The sequence below is a fragment of the Lycorma delicatula genome, chromosome 5, assembly GCF_047948215.1.
Source record: "Lycorma delicatula isolate Av1 chromosome 5, ASM4794821v1, whole genome shotgun sequence".
In the NCBI taxonomy this organism is placed as follows: Eukaryota; Metazoa; Arthropoda; class Insecta; order Hemiptera; family Fulgoridae; genus Lycorma; species Lycorma delicatula.
The window spans coordinates 64,990,749-65,011,132 of NC_134459.1; the positions used below are offsets into that span (position 1 = coordinate 64,990,749).

Consider the following 20,384-nt stretch of genomic DNA (forward strand, 5'->3'; position numbering starts at 1 on the left):
TTATCGGCTATCGTATACAATATTAATGTAGTAAACAATTAAATATTAAAAATTAAGCAACAGTAATAAAAAAACACAACATAGATGTAAAACGCCTTTGTCGTATCCTAAAGGCTAAATAAAACCAAAATGAAATACAATAAAAAATCTAATTCAAACAGTAAAATTTCATGTGACATATGCCAAATGACACAAATAGACGAAAAACATTATATGAATAATCAAATATCCGAATAGAAATCCGACTATAAGAAATCGTAAGGTATTCGATAACATCGTCATATTATTCCGTAAGATAATTTGGATATTAGCCCTTAATTTAAATTTCTGATGGAATGCCGCATAACAGACACAATCCAAAAGGATGTGATGTACATTAAATTGGCAGTCGCAGCGAACACAAACGGGTGCATTGGTCTGATTCATAATGTGTCCATGGTAAGTTTAGTGTGCCCTATTCGCAAACGACAAATAATAACCTCCTTTCGACGGTTTTTCCTGATATTCCATTCAATTTGTCATTCATCACGAACTACCCTCTTAAGAAAACAGACAAGAACAGAAACAACGCGAATGATGAAAGGAGCCTGCAAACAAGCCCCTTTTGCCACACTATCAATGCGCTCACTGCCCGAAATTGCAGTACGGCTGGAAATCCGTCAAAAGCTCACAAGTCTGTTACGCTGAGTCATTTCAGACATAATAGACTGTTTCTCACGGACACCCACTACCCAGTGCCGGCTCGCGTACAGGCACTGTGGAACTGCAACACCCCTATTTTCATTTGATATTATCGATAACGTTTAATATAATGAGTCCTTTGTTCTCTACTTCGTTCTTTATACTTGTAGAATATATAATCTTAGCTTAATGTCATTAGCCATCCCCCAGTTTACGAAAAAAATACAAAAGAAGTACCGATCCTGGCGTACTGGTGGAAGGTAGTTTTTTTTTACTCCACGTGTGTATAGAACGTTCCTTGTTCTCCCTTTTCTAGTTTAGTCGATGGAAGGAATATTGGAATGATTTAGTTGTTTTTTCGTAGTGATCAGAAGATGGCGGAAAGCAACAGCTCTTTCATTGCCAAATTGTCCAAAAACACACTGGAGGGGCGAAAGAGAAGGTAATGAGTAAAAACGAATCACGTATTTGTTTCTGTGTACATAGAAATTTAAATTAAGCACCATTATACTTTAATGTTTTTAAGCGGAAATTTTATTAAATTATTGTCTAATAATACTAAAAAATATTATCTGTATTGACATTTTATTATTTATTCCTTTTAAACCGAACACGGTTTTTAAGCACAATGTGCTTAAAAACCATGTACCATATTCTTGAATATGATAAAGTGTAGAATTACATTATCCTCCTTCCAGCTATTCTATTTGATTCATTTTTTTCGGTTCTTTTATTTTACAGAAAAATTTAACCATGACCTTGAAAAGGCCCAGAAAAAATTTTCTGGAGCAGCTCTCTCACTAACTTTAGCTACGAGCCGCCACTGCCATTACGTGTCACTAATCGAAAACTACAAAAATAGGATCCATATTTTCTAATTTTTCAGGCCAGGTTTCATAAAAAATTACTAAATTTACTTCTCAATTTGGGTCCCAAGAATTACAATATGGATTAATTTTGCCGGAGGCGCAGAAATCAGGGCGAAATTTTTCGCCAGTTAACATTCGCTAACGAAGCGTTTCCAAACCTACGTTTATATGAACTTTGTTCTTTATTTTCATTAGTAGAATATCTCCTGAAAGTTTGTTACTTTCTTCATGAATACCTGAATAAATGAATTAAGGAAATTTTCCAGACAGAAGGATAATAAATTGGATGAGGTAAACAGTATCTTCTTACAAATTATTCTGCAACAACTTTAACGAATCTGTGAGTAGCACCCTGAAAAATGTAGGTCGTGAAATATGGATAAAAATTTAACGCCGAGGCAAGTTTATTACTTGATTTGCGTAGATCGTCGAAGCTATGCTGTATGTATAGTTTCCCTGCATACTAAAAAAATTAAGTATAACAATCAATTATGATCTCATTTGCCATATATTATTTTAATATTATTCCTAACGTGTACGTTGCAATCTGTTCAACTAGTGAAAAATAAGCAACCCTCCCCTTGACCCATTGAGATGTGGTTGATATTTGACTTGTAAATGAAGTGTAGTCTTGAAAAAACTCAGGCAGGCTATACCTAATATGTGTGGTTAATTAAACCCAGCCACTAAAGTATATAGCCGGCCTCCGTGTCGCGAGTGGTAGCGTCTCCGCCTTTCATCCGGAGGTCCCGGGTTCGAATCCCGGTCAGGCATGACAATTTTCACACATTACATTGTCATTCAGCTCATCCTCTGAAGCAATACCTAACGGTGGTCTCGAAGATTAAACAAAAAAAAAACACTAAAGTACATAGGTATCCGCTATTTAGTATTCGAATCCGTATAAAAGCACCCAACTTTTACTAGGATTCGAACCTGAGAACCTTTGACTTCGAAAATCAACTGTTAAACAACTAATTTGCGACGATGAGTTCACCAGTAGACCATTCCGGTGGGCTAAGTCACATATTAAGTACGGAATTTTTTATTATGTCCGATGTTTATAATATTTTAAGTTTTTAAAAATCAGAAAGCTGCCTCAAATACTCAGTTAAATGTGAAACAAATAAAATCATACAAGCCGGTATTTCTTGGTTTGTTTTTATTACTAATACTTGTTATAACAGTTAATGAAACTGTTAGGCATTTTAACATTTTTAGCCTTAAAATAACAAAAATATCCACGAACAGATTACAAGAATAACGCAATTTAACTCTCATGAGCAATGTATTTTAAAATATGCCATCATATATTAAATTCAAACTTTAAAAAGTGCTTTCAAAATTGTGAAAGATAAAATAAAAAATGTTTGTAGAATTTGTTTTATCAAAAAGAGAAAATTTTATGAACTTTAATTCCTTTGTGTTTATTTAAAATAAAAATTATATCCATTTAATTCGTAATCCTTGTTTTTGTAACGAATTAAAAGCTAATATTTGAAAAAAATTCCATTATTCATAATAGTATTAAATGTAATTTAAAAAGAGAAATAATTTTGCCGTAGCTATTTTTTATTTATTTTTTCCAGAAACAACAGACTGACAATAACATTTCATAATTTTAGATGAATTTTGTAACGGTAAAAAGCCAAACTTGTCTAGGATTCGAATCCAAAATCTTTCGGATGAAAGACAGATTTACCAATTTAAAATTTTACCGGTTATAAATAAAATGAAATTATTGTGATATTACTTAAGGAAAAAATAAATTTATCAAGAAAAAAATTTATTTAAACGATGTTTTTGATTGGTCATTGAATCAAAGGAAATGATTGACGAAGAGAAAAAATGGAGAGGTAAAGTAAATTTTGAAGGAAGAAAGTTTGAGATATTTATGAATAAATGTAGAACTGTACGGGAGTTAAGTAGCGGCAAGGAAAATGTAAACTTTTTTTTAAGGAATATTTTAAGTTTATTTTTTTTTAAGATCAGCTTTTAAGGAGAGATAAATAAAGATCTATTTTATTAAAGAAAAAAATTTTGCACAAAAATAAGTTGAGTTCTTGAATAATGTAGCTTAATCAAAATTTAATTTAAATGTGATGTATATACAACTTATCACAAACATTCTCTGTTGTCTTTTTTACATTTTCATTAAAGAAAAAAAAAACATGTAAAAATGTAATTAAATGAAATCACGATAGTGTTAAAATTTATTATATTGTTATTGGTTTATAATATTATTGGAGTATATTTGATTTACAATGTGTGATATAATTTTTTTTTTTAATGTAATAAGTTTATGCTAAGCTTATTTTATATATTTTTATCTATTAGAAAATAAATTTAATTTATAAATTAATATTTAATGTCATTGAATGATTTTGGTTTGGTTTGGAATGGTTTTTAGTTCGTTTAATTGTTTTTATAGCTTATTATTTTTATTATTATTAAATTTAAAAAAATATATATATTGATTAATGTAATAATAAAAAACTCTCAGTTTCTTCCAAAACAAATGGTAGGCCTAGGTAAAATATACACTTTTTTATTTTTTAATTAGTTATAAAACCAATTAATTAGTATTTTTTCACGATTTAATTGAAAAAAAGAACTATAAAACTGATTCGCATACTTTTATTAAAAATAAAGTAAAAGTTATTGACTAATAATAATTTATTAAAAACATAAAAAAAAAATCCCTAAAAGGAAATATAAAAATAAAAGTTATTTAATTATAAGTAAGTTATTTTTTATGATTTTTTTAAAAATTTTAATGCAATGGCAGATTTATTGTTTTTTTCAGCATTTTTTTATTTTTTAGCTAATAATAACAGTATGTTAATTAATTAACTTTTTATCTTGGTTTATCAACTATATTATTAGAATTATTTTGAATGCCATATTTTGAGTGCTCCTGATTTTCCTGAATGCCATAATTTTTTTCTCATTTAGCTTGATTATGAGACAATATATACAGATTTTTGATCCATATTTTAAATTTAAACAAATGTAATAATAAATTTAAAAAAATAATTATCATCTTGCTTTCTCTGAAAGTAATGATGTTTATTATATAGCCAGTTCCTGTTTATAATATGTTTATAGGTGTGAAATATGTAATTATGTACTGAATCAATGGAAAAATTTACTGAAGTGATAATCATGTCACCTTTCTTTAATAAGCCTAATTAATGATAATGGCATTGCAATTTTTGAAAAAAAAAATCTTTCCTTTCTGTCAAGTAGTCATCTACAACCTTATGGTTAGGGTTGAAGAGGTTAGTAGGAATCTCTTCCTTCCAGTTTTCCTGGATGAAGTAATTTTTTTTTCTTGTATTTAAACCTGAAAAGTAAATATACAGCAAACGTAATTAGACCATTTTAAAGTATTTAAAATTTATTAAAGAAAAAATGTAGGAGTTTTATTCTATCAGCAATTAATTAATTTCTCACATAATATATATATTTTTTTAGGGTGTAGTTTGAAGATAAGATTAAAATTTTGTATTTATGATGCTGGATCTGTCATTTTCTGTTTAGTCTCCGGAACCACGGTAAGGTGTTACTTCAGAGAATGAATGAGGATGATACGTATGAATGTAAATGAAGTGTAGTCTTGTACAGTCTCAGGTCGACTGTTCCTGAGATGTGTGGTTAATATGTTAGATCGGATTTTATTTAAATTATTTCATGTGAAACTCTAGGTTTTATTTTTTTACCGTTGCATTTTCTGTTTGATTCAACAGATACATCTATCTAATGGTATACATTTGAAGGAGGATAATTCTACAATCAGGAGACAAAAAACCATTTCTATGAGTGAATAAAAATTCCATTTAAAAAAATAATTTTCATTAAAAAAATATTGTAATAATTAATAAACTTATTTACATTTGATGACATTAAATGAGAATTCATTGCTGAATTTTGTTTTTATACAAATAAATTTATATATATTCACCATTATCGTCCTTAAACTGTGGTGGCGTGTTCGTGTGTATACGGTATATATAGATTATTTTTATTACTATATGCTTTTTCTGAACTCCCAATCAATAGTTTATATTGTAGTAGTAAAAGTATTGTGTGAACTTATGTAGAGTTCTGTATCTACCATTTTTTTTTTTTTTAACCTCTGTGTAGTGAAGAGTGTTAAGGAGTTTGTTGAAGTGGTGCATAGTTGGGTATAGGGGGGATAGAAATGGTAAGCGATGATTATTATTAGTGGTGGGGGAATATTGACGGTAGTTTTTAGGGAGGGGGTGTCTACGTTCTGATTGTTTGTAGGAGAAGCGGAGTGGAGAGCGGTGAACGCTGAACAGAGAGCGCGTCGGTAGCATTGTGACATTGCATGACGGTCTGTATCGTTCGCTGTCGTACAGGCTTCAAGCCTTACATAACCTCAAAATATTGTTTAATCCGTTAAACAAAATAGTTAACGATTTAATAATTCTGTATATACATTATGATTCCTATAGATAGCTGTTTATTAGAATTTGTTAGGTGATTCACATGGATTATACCCCGCCGCCGGAGGTTTCCGCCGTCGTCACAGGGTCCGCAGCTGCCTCCACCAGTACCGGCACTACGCCGCCGCCTCCACCGTTACCGCCCCCGAACAATAAAATACTCAGTCGCAACGCTAACGGAACGTGTAAGTACTAACAACTGTTAACGTTATTTTGTTTATAACAGAATTAATTACGTTGTTTAAGTTGATGATGATAATGTGACATGAAGTGCTCGTCTCTACAGTTTCACACTGTTCTTGTATTTTTTTTATTGATTAATTCATACGCATTTTTTATTGTATTCATTGTGGATAAAACTGAAAAAATATTTTTATTTTTTTGTATGTTATAAATAATAACTCAATAGATATTGTTTTTTATGAAGCTAAGCAGTCCGGCTGTAAATTATGTTATAAAGCACGGTTGTGTGGTAATTTGTTTACATTATTGAATGTAAACAATAATGTAGTAGTTAAACGGTTAAGTTTAATTCGTTTATTTATCAGTAGAGGTTTTTCTTACAATAGCTAAGATGTATTGTTAGCTAAATTATTAATTTTAGTTTGCAGTTAATTTATATTTAGGGTTAACTAATTAAGATAGTTTTATTTTTTAATGAATAATTGTTTAAATACTATACAGATAATTTAATTAAATACCATGATATTAAAGTTATGTTATATACATTAAATTCATAAACACGATTGATATTGCCGATTTAAGACTGTTTTTTTTTATTTGTCTTCCCCAATTGTAACCTTATGATGTATGACAAAATATCAAAAGTTTTGTTTAACGGATTAAATAAAATCATATGTTATAAAAGATCTCATTGCTGTAACAAAATTTTTAATTGCGGGTTATATATTCATACACATGTCTGTTATTTGTATTTTTATATGAATAGCAAATTTAATCGGCATATAATAAAATACGCATAACAGCATACGTAAATGAAACAAATCGTTTACATATAAAGAGTTATTCTATTATTCTAATAATCTGAATAATTATTTTTATGCTTGATTAGGAGTATTTCATTATTATAGACATTATTAGCCAATTAAAAAAAAGAAAATGTAACTTTTCAATCAACTTTTTTATTAAAACAATTAACAGTTTTACTTATTTAATTTATTAGTAACATCTTAAAGAAGAACACATTTATTTTCAGCCCTTCATTTTAAAACTGTTATTTAAAACAAAGAAATTAATTATTATTTTTTTATTATAAGCTACGTATAGGGATCTGAACGCATGCGTGCGTTCGTTTTATGCTTGTAGTGTGCTGTATTTTGTAAATTTTATTTTCAAAGATATTTTATTATATCCAAAAGTAAAATATAAAAATTAATTTTCTTGGAAAATATTAATTAAAGTACGAATAAAAGTTGATAAATTATAGGATCAAACATTTAGCGCAATGAAAAAAAAATGAGAGATTTAAAATCAATGGTATTTTTAAAGGTTAAGTAATATATAAAATATTTATTTATACGCATTTCTAATAAAAATTTTTGTTTAACTAATTGGTATTGAACGTATCTCTCTTTCTTTAAAAATGTTTATATTAAAGTAACATTAAACTTGTTTAACTATCATTTTAGAAATAAATAAATTACACTTAATATCACATAGTACACCAATAACTTTCAACACCACCAACATTCAAATTAATGTAAATTAGTACTTTATGTAGAACTCTTTCAAATAAATTGTTTATAACTTGTTTTTCTTCTTTTATTTTGGAGTTAATAACGTTATTAAGTTATTTCAATAACACCGGTTTTTTAAAAAATATGTTAATAGATATCTGATTAAATGTTACATTGTGTTATTAAATCACGATCCCGTTTCGGAACTGATATTTTTAAAATATTGAAAGGCTTAATTAGCAACCTAAATTAATGAATATTATTAATTGATTATAATAGAATAATTATTTATTTATGTGTATTTTATGTTAATAAAATTAATAAACCATTAAATTAGTGTACATCTTTTATACAGAGAATAATAATTTAAACGAATAAATGAATTAATATGAACTATAAATTAATTAAAACAATTTATTTTGATTCACGTTAATGTTTTTGTATCTAATTTATCACAATTTAAAAATAGAACAGGAATTATTTATTATTAATATGGTTTTAAAAACTTATGTTCTATGTTTATTTTATGTTAGTTTTAGAATATTGAATTAGATATATTTTTTTAAATTTGTTGGAATTTTTATTTATTGAAATATATTTTTTTTGTTAGGATAATTTTATTATAAATGAAATAAAAAAAAAAAATAACCGTTATTGAAATAAATTAGAAAATAATAAATCGTTCGGAAAATTCAACGATCAATATACAACAGAAATACGGGAATTCAGAACAATTTTTCAAATCAGTTTTGTCAATTCCTTTTCATAGAAATATTAATTTTATAAATTAATATAATAAATCTACCTAATACTATTTGATTACATTTAATTTAAAATGAAATTTAAATAAATAAATTTAATATATAATTTATTTTTATAAATAAATCGTATTAAATTGAAAAATAATCAAAAACCATTTAAAAATAAAATTACTTGAATCAGAAAACTAGACAGTGACTTTCATTATTAGATAATTAAAACTGTTTATCTACTGATGATAATTGTTTAATAATTAATTATTTGACCATACGGTTTCAGAATTAAATAATTTTATTTGTAAATGGTTTACGAGCGCCTTTCTATTTTTTTTGTCAATAAAAGTTTATCAAAGCTGTTTTGTATTTAATTTATAAACTAAGACAAAAAAATAAATATTAAATTAAAAAATAATTTAATTTAAACTGAAAACTGTGTTTTTATGTTAAGTAATTTTATTTGTAAATTGCTTTTGAGTTTGTTTTTTCAGTTTTATTGTGCGTTATGTTTGGAAAATTACGTATGATTTATGTATAATAATCCACAAATTAGGCCGATTTTTATTTCATATTTATTTTTGTTTACGGCTCATATAAATTTATATATAAAAACAAATAATGATTTTTGGGAAACATTTTATAATATTTTTGAAAACGATTTGACAAAATTAATTGATTGGAAGGGGTAGTTCTAAATCGCTATGTTTTTGTTGTAATTTAATCGATGGTGGTTAATTTAACGGTACTACATCAGGAATGTTTAGCCTAAAGACAGGTTAAGACAAATTGCTGAACTGTAATTAAGATTAAAATCTTTCGTCAGCCATTATGACGAATTAAAATTTTATGTATATATGTAGATTAACTTCTATATTGTTTAAAAGAACCTTTTTAATTTAATTAATAACCTAATATTTTGCCCATTAAAAATCTACATTATACTATTTGTTCTATTACAATTTACTATTTGCTTTTACAGTACCTATATGAAAAAGTTATGTCATTTGTCTTTGTTATTTCTTGCCCAAAATTTTAGAATCAACACGTGTATAAGGGATTGGTTTATAAAGTATTTATTTCCTTTCTCCTTAAATACATTTTCTTTTATTTCATACCACAGAAAAACTCTCTTAAGTCTGATTATATTTTTTATAGTGAATGATAATTAAGAAGAATTAACTTTTATTTTTTTAATTATGAATTAGTTTTCTCGTTATTGTAAATTAAATGGTCATTATTTTTATTTTATATCAACGTACTCCATAATAATGTTATATTAATTAATTACGCAGATACCTGTTCAAAAGATGACATTTTAGTAAAAAATTACATATTTAAGAATTATATATATATATATAATATTTGTGTCTTTGTATTATATCAATTTATAATCTTTCTCACTTTACCATATCTTTTTAATTATTTTTCGTAATTTTGTTAACTGGTTTTTATACAAAGACTAAATATTTATTTAGAAGGTTTCCATTCATTTTACAAAATATCGTTGTGTTTAACATATAAATAATTTAGTAAAAACGGAAATGATAATGGAAGATTAATGCTTGCAAATATGTGAGAGGAAATGAGCTAAGGTGGTTGCTGTTGCGTTTTCTTTGACCTGCAATATCTTATAGGTTGATGATATACATATATCTAGTGAATGAATCTCTTCTTGGTAGGTTAGTAGTGTAATGTATTTATTTATTTGCATATCAGCAATGTGTAATTATAAATTTAATACGGAAATAAATTACTTAATATTTTATACATTAATAAATTAATAAAGTGTAATGTTATGAAGAACATTATTTTTTTTATTATTTTATTACTTCTTATGATTAGTTTAATAAACTATTTTTGTTCGTATACAAAAATCAAAATGATTTTATACTTTTTTGCGTTGAACTTTTAAATCTTAACTCAATTAGAGCTAATCATTTACAGTTTTGTTATTGACGCGTTTTTATCAACATTTAGATGTCTTCAGTGGCTTTTTCGTTGTTAATCTAGTTTTATATATATATTAACTTTATTTTATTACATTGTCCTTACATTTTTTTTATTAATATACATATTTTTTCTAAAAAAAATATTAATGTATTTTTTTTTGTTAATTAATTAATATTTATTTTAATTTATATTATTAAAAATATAATTCGGCTGTTTAACGAATTTTATTGGTTAGATTACTAATGTTAATTAATTTTTCTCTATAGTCATTCATTTATTGCTGTTTTAATAATTATTAAGTTATCTTCAGGATTTAACAGCGGATAAATTTCTGGTTGAAATACTTCAACAGTATGTAAAACTAATATCAAATGTGCGTAGGTCCCGGGTTCATATCTCGGTCATCAGGCATGACATCCTTTCATACGGAACCAGTTTCCACCGGTCAAATGAATGTAGCTGTTGATGCCCGCTCTTTAATAAAAAAAAACACAAATTCATTCGATTTAAATAAAAATAAAAATATTTGTAAAATTATCCAATTTAATTATTTAATACTTATTTTTACGTATAAATAATTATTAATTAAATTTATTATAAAACAATTTTATTTGTTATTAATATTTTTATTTATACATAAATAGTTAAATATTTTCCTTACCTTTATTTTTATGTAATCTGTCACTACTTATCGTTCGATTTTGTTTTATTTGTTACACATTTTGAAAGGTACTTAGTTTATTGTCGGATCTAATAAAGAAATAACTTTAAAATAAATATACAAAAATAAAAAGTGATAAACTTTCTCTTTTCGATCCAGTTTAACATAGTATTTATCATTTTTCAGATAATTACTAAATTCTGATTTACTTTTAATATGTAAAATACAGTGAACGAATATTCATTTCTTATTATATAAATTTAAAGCTCCAAGATGCAATACCTTGAATCTTTCACTTATATATAAGTTTTTAGTGAACGTAAAATATTTTTACGTTCAGTCAGTCAAGCAATAAGTATCTGAGATTAAAAAAAATGATGCCAAAAGAATCTAAATGAGTTTGTAATTTTTTAATTTATTTAAAAAGTAAAATTATATATATATATATATACGTATAACATTATTAAGCAGTTAAAATATAAGATTTTTTTTTTTTAATTGTATTAACAACGATTTTATTTTCATATGATATAAAAATAACGTTTTTATTATTTTTTTAATAAAATTTAATTAATGGAAAAAGATTAATTAATTTATGTGAAAAATATAAACTTTATGGGAAAAATATAAAAAATAGATAAAATGTAAAAAAAATTATATAGATTTCCTGAGTTACTTGTATTAATATCCTGTAATAACTTGGATAAGTTAAATTAAATCTAAACATAGTATCGTTCACAGACTATTACTTATTCCCTTTTAATTATTTATTAGTTTTTTTATCAACGAATCATGGTCAAGGTTAATTTATCTAAAAAAATATATATGTATATAAATAATTATATTTTTAGAGTAGACCTAATGTATTATTTGTTTTAAAATAAAAAGAAGTTTCATGTTACTTATGTGGTCAATTATAATAATATTTTCGTTATATGAAATTCATTATTAAAAAATAATTCAGTTGAATTTCTGTTTATTTAAAAAAAAATTAAACATTTATTTATTTTAACAATTTTCGATGAGGTATATAAAATAAAGAAAAATAAATTATATCTAACGTATACGTTAATAGATAAAATTGTCAATCTGCACTGAGATCATCTCGAATGTTTTCCAATATATTCATCATTTTTTTACTTGGAAACAATGTTTTTGTATAGACTTACACACTCGCTGCATTTTATGCGTTCATGATTATTTACTTTAATGAAATCTTAAGTCTTGGCCTCCTTTTAAGGCACGAAACATTATCTATAAGGATAAAGCTGACAGCACAGCTGTAGGACTTTCCCGTCACGCGGCTTTTTTCTGATGCACGGCTTACACAGACAACTTAATTTAAAATATTTATCACTTTATTTAAATATAATATTTTTCTACAACAGCTGAAAGTCGGTGTTACACTAGCGCTCCTTGTGGTGACAGCGGTAGTATACCCACTTAGCCACTAGTTTAGAGCATTTTTGGGAGTGGGGGATGCGATTTTGAAAATATTTTTTTTGCAGATATTGTAATTTTTTAATTGTTAACAAATATGCCTAAGAAAAATAAGACCTTAATTAGACGAAATCTCGAGATAATGAGGGTGACCTTGCTCTTCAGCCTCATCCCGTTGACCCTTTAAGTTGAAAATTGAATGGCATCAATGCCCATATACAGACAAATTTGGTCAAAATCGGTCCAGTACTGAACGCACACACGTACATACGAACATCCATAAAATTTCCATCCGGTTTTTTGGGTTCCTTAGGTATCAAAACGTAAAGATCCGGTGAAAACCGCACATGCCCAAATTGGACCGATACTTTCCCTTCTACAGCTGTACTGCTAGACGGGGAAGTAAAAATAATGATTGATAAGTTTATATTCTGCCGGCCTCCGTGGCGCGAGTGGTAGCGTCTCGGCCTTTCATCCGGAAGTCCCGGGTTCAAATCCCAGTCAGGCATGGCATTTTCACACACTCTACAAATCATTCATCTCATCCTCTGAAGCAATATCTAAAGGTGGACACGGAGGTTAAAAAAAAAACAGTATGTCATAAAAATTTAAATTAAATTATTTAAATAATAAGTCGTGAAAAGTGGTTTCGGGGGTGCTTTTCTATTATACGGGCGCCACTACAAATTTTCCATTTTTTCTGATGTTCACAATCATTTAAATCAGTAAATCCCAAACTGTGCACCGGGTAGCCGCGGCTTCTTCACAGGGGCGCCGCGAAATATTGTAAAAGCTTCATAATTAATTGAAGCAATACATTTATAATTATTAATTTAATATTAATAAAGTAAAAAAAAAAAAATAATAATAATAATAATGAAGATACACGAATTTATTTATTTTTATCTCTTACTTAAAGAGTAGTCATACTTTTACTTAGAGTAGGGCGCCATGGAAAAAATTAATTGAAAAGGGCGCCGTGACTCTGAAAAGTTTGAGAACCACTGATTTAAATTATTAAATGTCACAAAAATTGACTGGTAAACGAAATAGATAATAATGAAAATTATTTTTTTATTTTTTCGGTTATAGTACTCATGACTCGGTGATGTTCTTCCTACATTTATTTAAGCATCGTATTTGAGTAGTGCAGTGTACTTCCCGATAATTGTTTGTGAAATTCAATATGAAAATTTGGGATTTACCAAGTACCGATAAGTCTGAAAGTTATTTCACAACTGTCACATACAAAAACATTACACCAATTACACGCTGTAACTAACGATTCCATGAATGGTCCGTGTCCTGAACTTCGTACGATATCAGCAAAATTGAACTAACGTTCGCTTCGCTCGCTAACCTCGCCTAATTAACTTTAACTATCAAACTGGCTGATTGTTAGAAAGCTACATCAGCGAGTACAGTGGCTGATAAGCTACCAAGATCCACTTGAATGTATAAGATACAGTAAAACCGTATCGCCCACTCGAAACGCGTATGCAACTAAAAACGTAATAATATTTGTATATATAATATTAGGAAAATAAATTTTACAATTTCACATAATAATTTCGTATCACCAAATGTAAAAAAAGTGTAGTGGCGTTCCTATAGTAGAACTATAGGAACGGGTAATTTATAAGTTTGGAACTTTGGAATTTCCCTTGGATATTCCATCGAAATACCGTTTGTATGTTTACTCTTACACCAATTTTCCTTGCTGATTTTACTAACTTATTTTTTTTTTAATTTTAATAAAAAAATCAAGAATATTTCAGTTATATTTCGATCCGTAAAAAGTTTACTGGTACGCATTTTGAATTTTTAAAAATAAGAAGATTTTATCTAAAGATACTTTAATTTTAAAATAACAGGTTTTAAAAAAGATTTCCATTTTACTCCAAATATTTTATTTTTCAAACGGAGTTTGTAATACATAAAAATGTATACTATAATAAATTGTTATTAATTTTGAATTTGCACCTAAATCGGTGAACAGTCAAACTGGGTCGAATTTAAACATCGAGTATTTTTATATTTTGAGGCCTAGTAATCAAACACTTTTAAAATTGGCGTTCGTTCGCTTGTATTTTAATATCAAACAGACCGTTTTGCAGGTAAAGATGAGTTTGCGCAGGCGATGGAATTATTAGTTGCGTTTGCGCACGCTCGTTCACGGACCTGTTTCAACAGGTACGAAACGAGCCATTACTGTGCTGTGCCGTGTTGTTATATAATAAATTTTCTGAATTCTTAATAGAGTATTGTTGTGTTTTAATGTCTGTAATAATGAAATTAATTTCAGTATAGTTTTGCATCGGGTAAAAATTTCATACTACTCGTATTTATATTTATTAATTTAGTAATTTACCGATTTTTTGAAGAAATGTATCATATTACTTTCGGTCACACGATGGGATTGGGAGTTGAGAATGGATTTTATTTACGTTTTGAGGTATGAGGAGTATGAAAATACCATCCACTTAAATTGTGGTTTCCTTTTATATATATTTATAGGCCTGTGTATCAAATCTTGTACCTTGAAAATCTCCAAAACTACTGAATCAATTTCATTGAAATTTAGTTATGCTGTAGTAGTGTATCTGAAGTTGTGCATTTGAAAATTTGATGAAAAATGATTGAGTCCCATTCTAATATCGAAAAAATTTGAGCGTGGTTAGAAGCGTGGTTCGTTATGATGCTGTAAGTTGAAATGACGTATTTATCTGTGGTGTCTATTGTTAGCAATATTGTTCGGTGTATTCAGGTAGCCGTACCTATCTTGAGGGTCATGATAACTGGTATGTATTTTTTGTCAAAGGGTTATTTTGACTGTGTAATGGTGTACTTTTCCTACACGTTTATGCAACGAGTCGCAGTGGTGAGTGAGTTGAAACTTGATTGTGTGTGGGGTCTAGTCATTAATCGAACGTATATAGGGCGTTGTGCTCTGAAAATCAGTGCGCTGCGAAGTAGATGCCGAAGTAATTATTAACTTATTACCGATTTTCTTGTTGCAGTATATTAAAATAATTTTATTTATTATTTATATCTATGTACAGTTTTATTTTATTTTAATTTGCTTCTTGATTTTTGGTTCTTCTTATTTATTTCTTAATTCGTTTTCTTTATAAAATTTTAGATTAGAATGAGTTGATACTTTTTCAAAAGGGAACAAAATAAAATAACGGAAAGTCGGTCTTCTTGGGCAGAACTGCGCAAGAGTCTTTTAATACTGTATTACAGTCTATATCCGTTATATTTTCCCTTCTCGATATCTACCAAGGGGCTTTGCTGTCAATTATTCAAGTGATGTATTCAAAGAGTAAGAACAGGTATCTGAAGGTCGAGTGAATATTTAAAACCGATACATCGAATTAATTTCTTATGGAATTTTAATATGTATACTGGGATTTAATTTTTTAATAAGTTTGGTAATTTTCTATTTTCTAAACTCAAAATCTTGAAAAAAATATGTAGACGATAAGCCAAGTAAACAAATTAAAATTTGAAATAAAAAAAATCTTATCAGGAATGTTTAGCAAAGCCGATTTTTCAAATAACTAAAGAATGAAGAAAACAATCTAATAATTAATTTTAAAGCTCAAACTACGGTACCGCGAAACAATATGATATTATTTTATTTTGATAAAAATTTCTCTCTGTTTATTTGCTGATGTAGAATTACGTGATCGTGTTCATGCTATTTAGATGCAAATTGCTTAAAATTAGATAATACAATTTTAAACTGCAAAGCTAAACATTATAAACATAATAAAAACAATTCGTTTAAAAACAAACATTAAAAATTATTGAGTCTAGGGGGATTGTTTATTGTTCATTAGTTGAAAGGCTTAACCGATCTTGATGAAATTTTCACACGCAAAAATTAAGATACACTAATACAGCATTTATAAATTTAAATGAAACCGATCTAGTAGGTAGTTTTGGAGATTTTTGAGCTACAAATTGTTGTACATGAACGGTATTTTCTTAATCCATTTATCTCAAAACGTAAAAAAAATTCAAATCATTCTCCAATCCCACTGTGCGATCGAAAGTACTGGTAATACCGTACTTTTCTTCAAAAAGTCAGCAAAAAAAGTAATATCAAAGAAAAAACATTTTTTATCTATTTTTGTTGATGTTAATAAAGAATATAATATTACTGTTACCATCTTGAGTCTGTTTTTAAATATTAAACAAAAAATATTTTTATTTATTATTCAGATGGTCTCCATGTTGGTAGCGTCTCTTTTCATTAAAGGTTCTGGGTCCGAGTCCCTGTCAGGCATTGCATTTTTCACACGCTACAAAAACCATTCCGTTATTAACTATCGGGAGCCGTTACAACCAGAATAAATGGAACGTAGAAGCGTTAATTGCTGTTGGACTTACTCTTTTTTAAACCAATTAAATTCTTTCAACACATCTATTTATTGCTTTGAGGGATCAGATTGTAGATATTTAATCGTGTTAAAAACCTATTAATTATTATAGATACGTTATAGATACAAAATAGTAGGAAGAAGACAAGTTGGGCTGGTAAAAAAGGCCATTAGGTAAAAAATTAGAAATTTCATTCGGGTTTACGGGGTTTTGATTAATGTAAGATATATATACAATTGATTTTTATTTTATTTTACAGATTTATCTATAAATAGTGTTTATTATTGTTTTTAACAAACTTTAGAAAAAGTTAAAAGTTTCATTTCCTCTCGTACATATTTTAAATTTTCTTTTCTATATTTTCGAGGCTTACTTTTCAACAAAGGGATCGATTTCGTTGATTCTTTTTTTATGGTTCATGTTATGGCTCTGGTGGTTCATGTTAACTTAAGCAGAACATTTTTTGAACGAAAATATTTTAAGAATTTTTATAAAATTTTGTTGTCATTCTCATGGCATATTTTATTACAGCGAATTATATATTCGTTATTCTAAAGTATTTTTTTATATGAAAATAAAAAAAAAAGTATTGAAAAATATAAGGGCAAAAAATAATATATATCTCTGTATTCCAGACAGCCTTTACCCACTCTCACTGCTGTCTTATTCTTTTTTTAATTTTTCTCAAGGCGCAGATTTGTCTCCTTTGTTTCTTATCAGCAAACTTCCCTTAAAGAGCTATATTTTTTTGTAGATTTAAACGAATTTGAGGGAAATGTAAAATAAAATAAACGTAAAAAACAAAACTGACAACAAATAATAATTTTTTAAATTTAGACTTTTTTGAAGTTGAATCCAAATTAATGATTAAAAAACTGTTATTTATTCTTATTTTGAAGTCGACTTCTAAAGGATTAAATTTTTTAAATAATTATTTGTTAATCTTTTTAAATCGTTTTTCTTTTTTACTTCCTTGTACTGGCTGGAAGAACATAGATCTCAGCTTTCAGCAGAAAGTAAATTATTGATTTATAAATCCGTTTTAAAGTCTGTTTGGACTTACGGGCTTGAATTATGGGGTACACCGTCCAACTCCAGTATTGACATACTTGAACGCTTCCAAACAAAAACACTGCAGAAAATGCTCAACATACCCTAATACATAAGTAATAGCCTTATATATAACGAACTTAAGTTGCAAACCGTTCGGCAGGAAATCTCTCTGGTCAGCCCATGGTATCAAAGTCGTTTGGATCGGCACCCGAATTACTTGGCGTTCAATTTATTAAATAACAGTGATTTTTCAAGATTGCTGAGGAACAATATTCTTGGTTTGCCTTATCGCTTCAATTAGGTGACTTTATGGTCTGTCCGTACGGAGTTCTCTTCTATTCCATTATTAAGTCACAAGACGCTAGGTCTGTGGCAACTTAATGTTAATTCAAATACATTTTAATTAATTATTGTTCTATGAACAGATTGTAAAGTTACTGTGTCATTATAATAAAAAAAACACAAAAACCTTCCTTGTACGAAGTAAAGGAAGTATTATAATCGCGAAAAATTTCGGTTTTTAGATTTCAACGGAAATATCCATTTTGACTATCCGTGAATCCATTTTTACTAGTTTCGGCGTGACATCTGTACGTACGTATGTATCTCGCATAATACAAAGACGATTAGCCGTAGGATGTTGCAATTTTGGATTTACGGCTGTTGTAATATCTAGTCTTATACCTCCCTTTTTGATTGCAATCGACTGAACCAAAAGTGTCCAAAAAAGCCCAAAATCAAAATTATTTTGGAATTTTTTCTTAACTGCGGTAAAACGTCCTCATAGAGCTTTTCAACGACGTACCATAACTGGTACTTATTTACATTGGCTCCAGAGTTATAGCCAAATGGAATTTTAATTAATGAAATATTTGGATCTTAGAAGGGAGAAGGCACATCGGTTCGAATCCGACTTTATCTCATTTTTTTCACTTTTTTTAAATTTAAATATATTGATTTATTAATAACAATAAATAATTCAATAATAATAAAAAAAAAAAAATATGAAAAAATATCAGTTGTTATTAATGAAATAAAATTTTATGTATTTTTCATTTTTTTTTAAATGTGTATATGTGATTTAATAAGCGTACAAGGAAGTTATGTGGTGCCAACATCAAATTTTTATATGTTTATTTTATTAATGTTTTATGTAAAATTAGTATAATTTTGATCATCATGAACTACAGTGATTTACATTTTTATCGTTGTACTTGATTTTATCACGAATTATATACACATATTAGATACGTTAACTTTCAAAAATTGTTAATTATTTTTTATGTTTATTAAGTAAAATGAATAAATAACTTTGAACTAATTTTTCTGTTGCTTATTTTATTCAGTAATTTTAACATTCACGAAAATGCTAGTGATTTGTATATGTGATTAGTGACATGTATATAATAAAATCATATTTATTTTCTTATATAGTTCACGTAATACGAGTATGAATACTTCATTAATTTTTGTTACATCTGCTAACAAAAATATTCTTAATTATACGATAACAATTCTTGATTACATTTTTACATTTTTATCTGTTATAAAGTAACATTTATTACTTAATCACGAGATTATGCAAAACAGGCATCAACATACAAGTATAAACTTGATGAAAAATTTTTCTTAACTTTTATAACAATGTTGGAATACCTGTAGAACCGGTTGATGACTGTGTATGTGTGCAGAGTAAATAATCATACACTACTACAACGTTGTGTAGATCAAAAAACTTTTTTTATTTTACAGGTAGGTTACTATTAATATAGTTTTGTGATAAATAATAATTTAACGTAATTTTTAAATAAATTCAAGAATTATATAAATGAATAATAATAGGCAAAAAAGTATAGAATTATGTAATTATTTATGTTATATAACATATATATTAATTTAGATAAATAAAATTCTGTTAGTAGACAATAACTTTTATAAAAACACCCGAAAGTTTCTGATCTAGTTCAATTTCAAGGTAATTTCATTTGTGTTTATGGTTATTCATTTTGTGTTACTACAAATATAGTATATTCGTTTCTGCATATATATATATTTGTATTTTTTTTAATAGCAGCCATAATTCCTAATTAAAACACTAGTTAACCTCTCTAATCTAACAAAATTAATTATTTCTATTTTTACCCTTTTTATATCTATTAATTTACTTTTTTTATTATTCTTTCAAAAATAATAGTTCGTTCATATTAATTATTTTTATGCTCTTTACATTTCTTAGATTTCCTTAAACTCATTCTGTATTACATTAAATGGATGTTATTAAAAAAAAATACGTGAAAATCTTGTCTTTAATTTAAGAATTATATAACTGCATTATGACAAAGGAGAAGTTATAACATTGAAATAAATTTATTAAATTATTATTTTACATATGGTGTAGGATTATATTATATTTAAAT

The 20,384-nt window shown here is 27.1% G+C and overlaps 1 protein-coding gene across 1 annotated transcript in view; it reads left to right on the plus strand.

Moving 5' to 3' along the window:
* The first annotated feature begins 5,851 nt into the window (after positions 1-5,851).
* The window catches only part of nab (NGFI-A-binding protein homolog), a 218,567-nt gene continuing 204,034 nt past the window's right edge, over positions 5,852-20,384 (plus strand). The window contains exon 1 of the mRNA XM_075366309.1: positions 5,852-6,207. Within this exon, the coding sequence (XP_075222424.1) occupies positions 6,066-6,207 (142 nt within the window). The 5' untranslated portion in view covers positions 5,852-6,065. The remainder of the gene's footprint in view (positions 6,208-20,384) is intronic.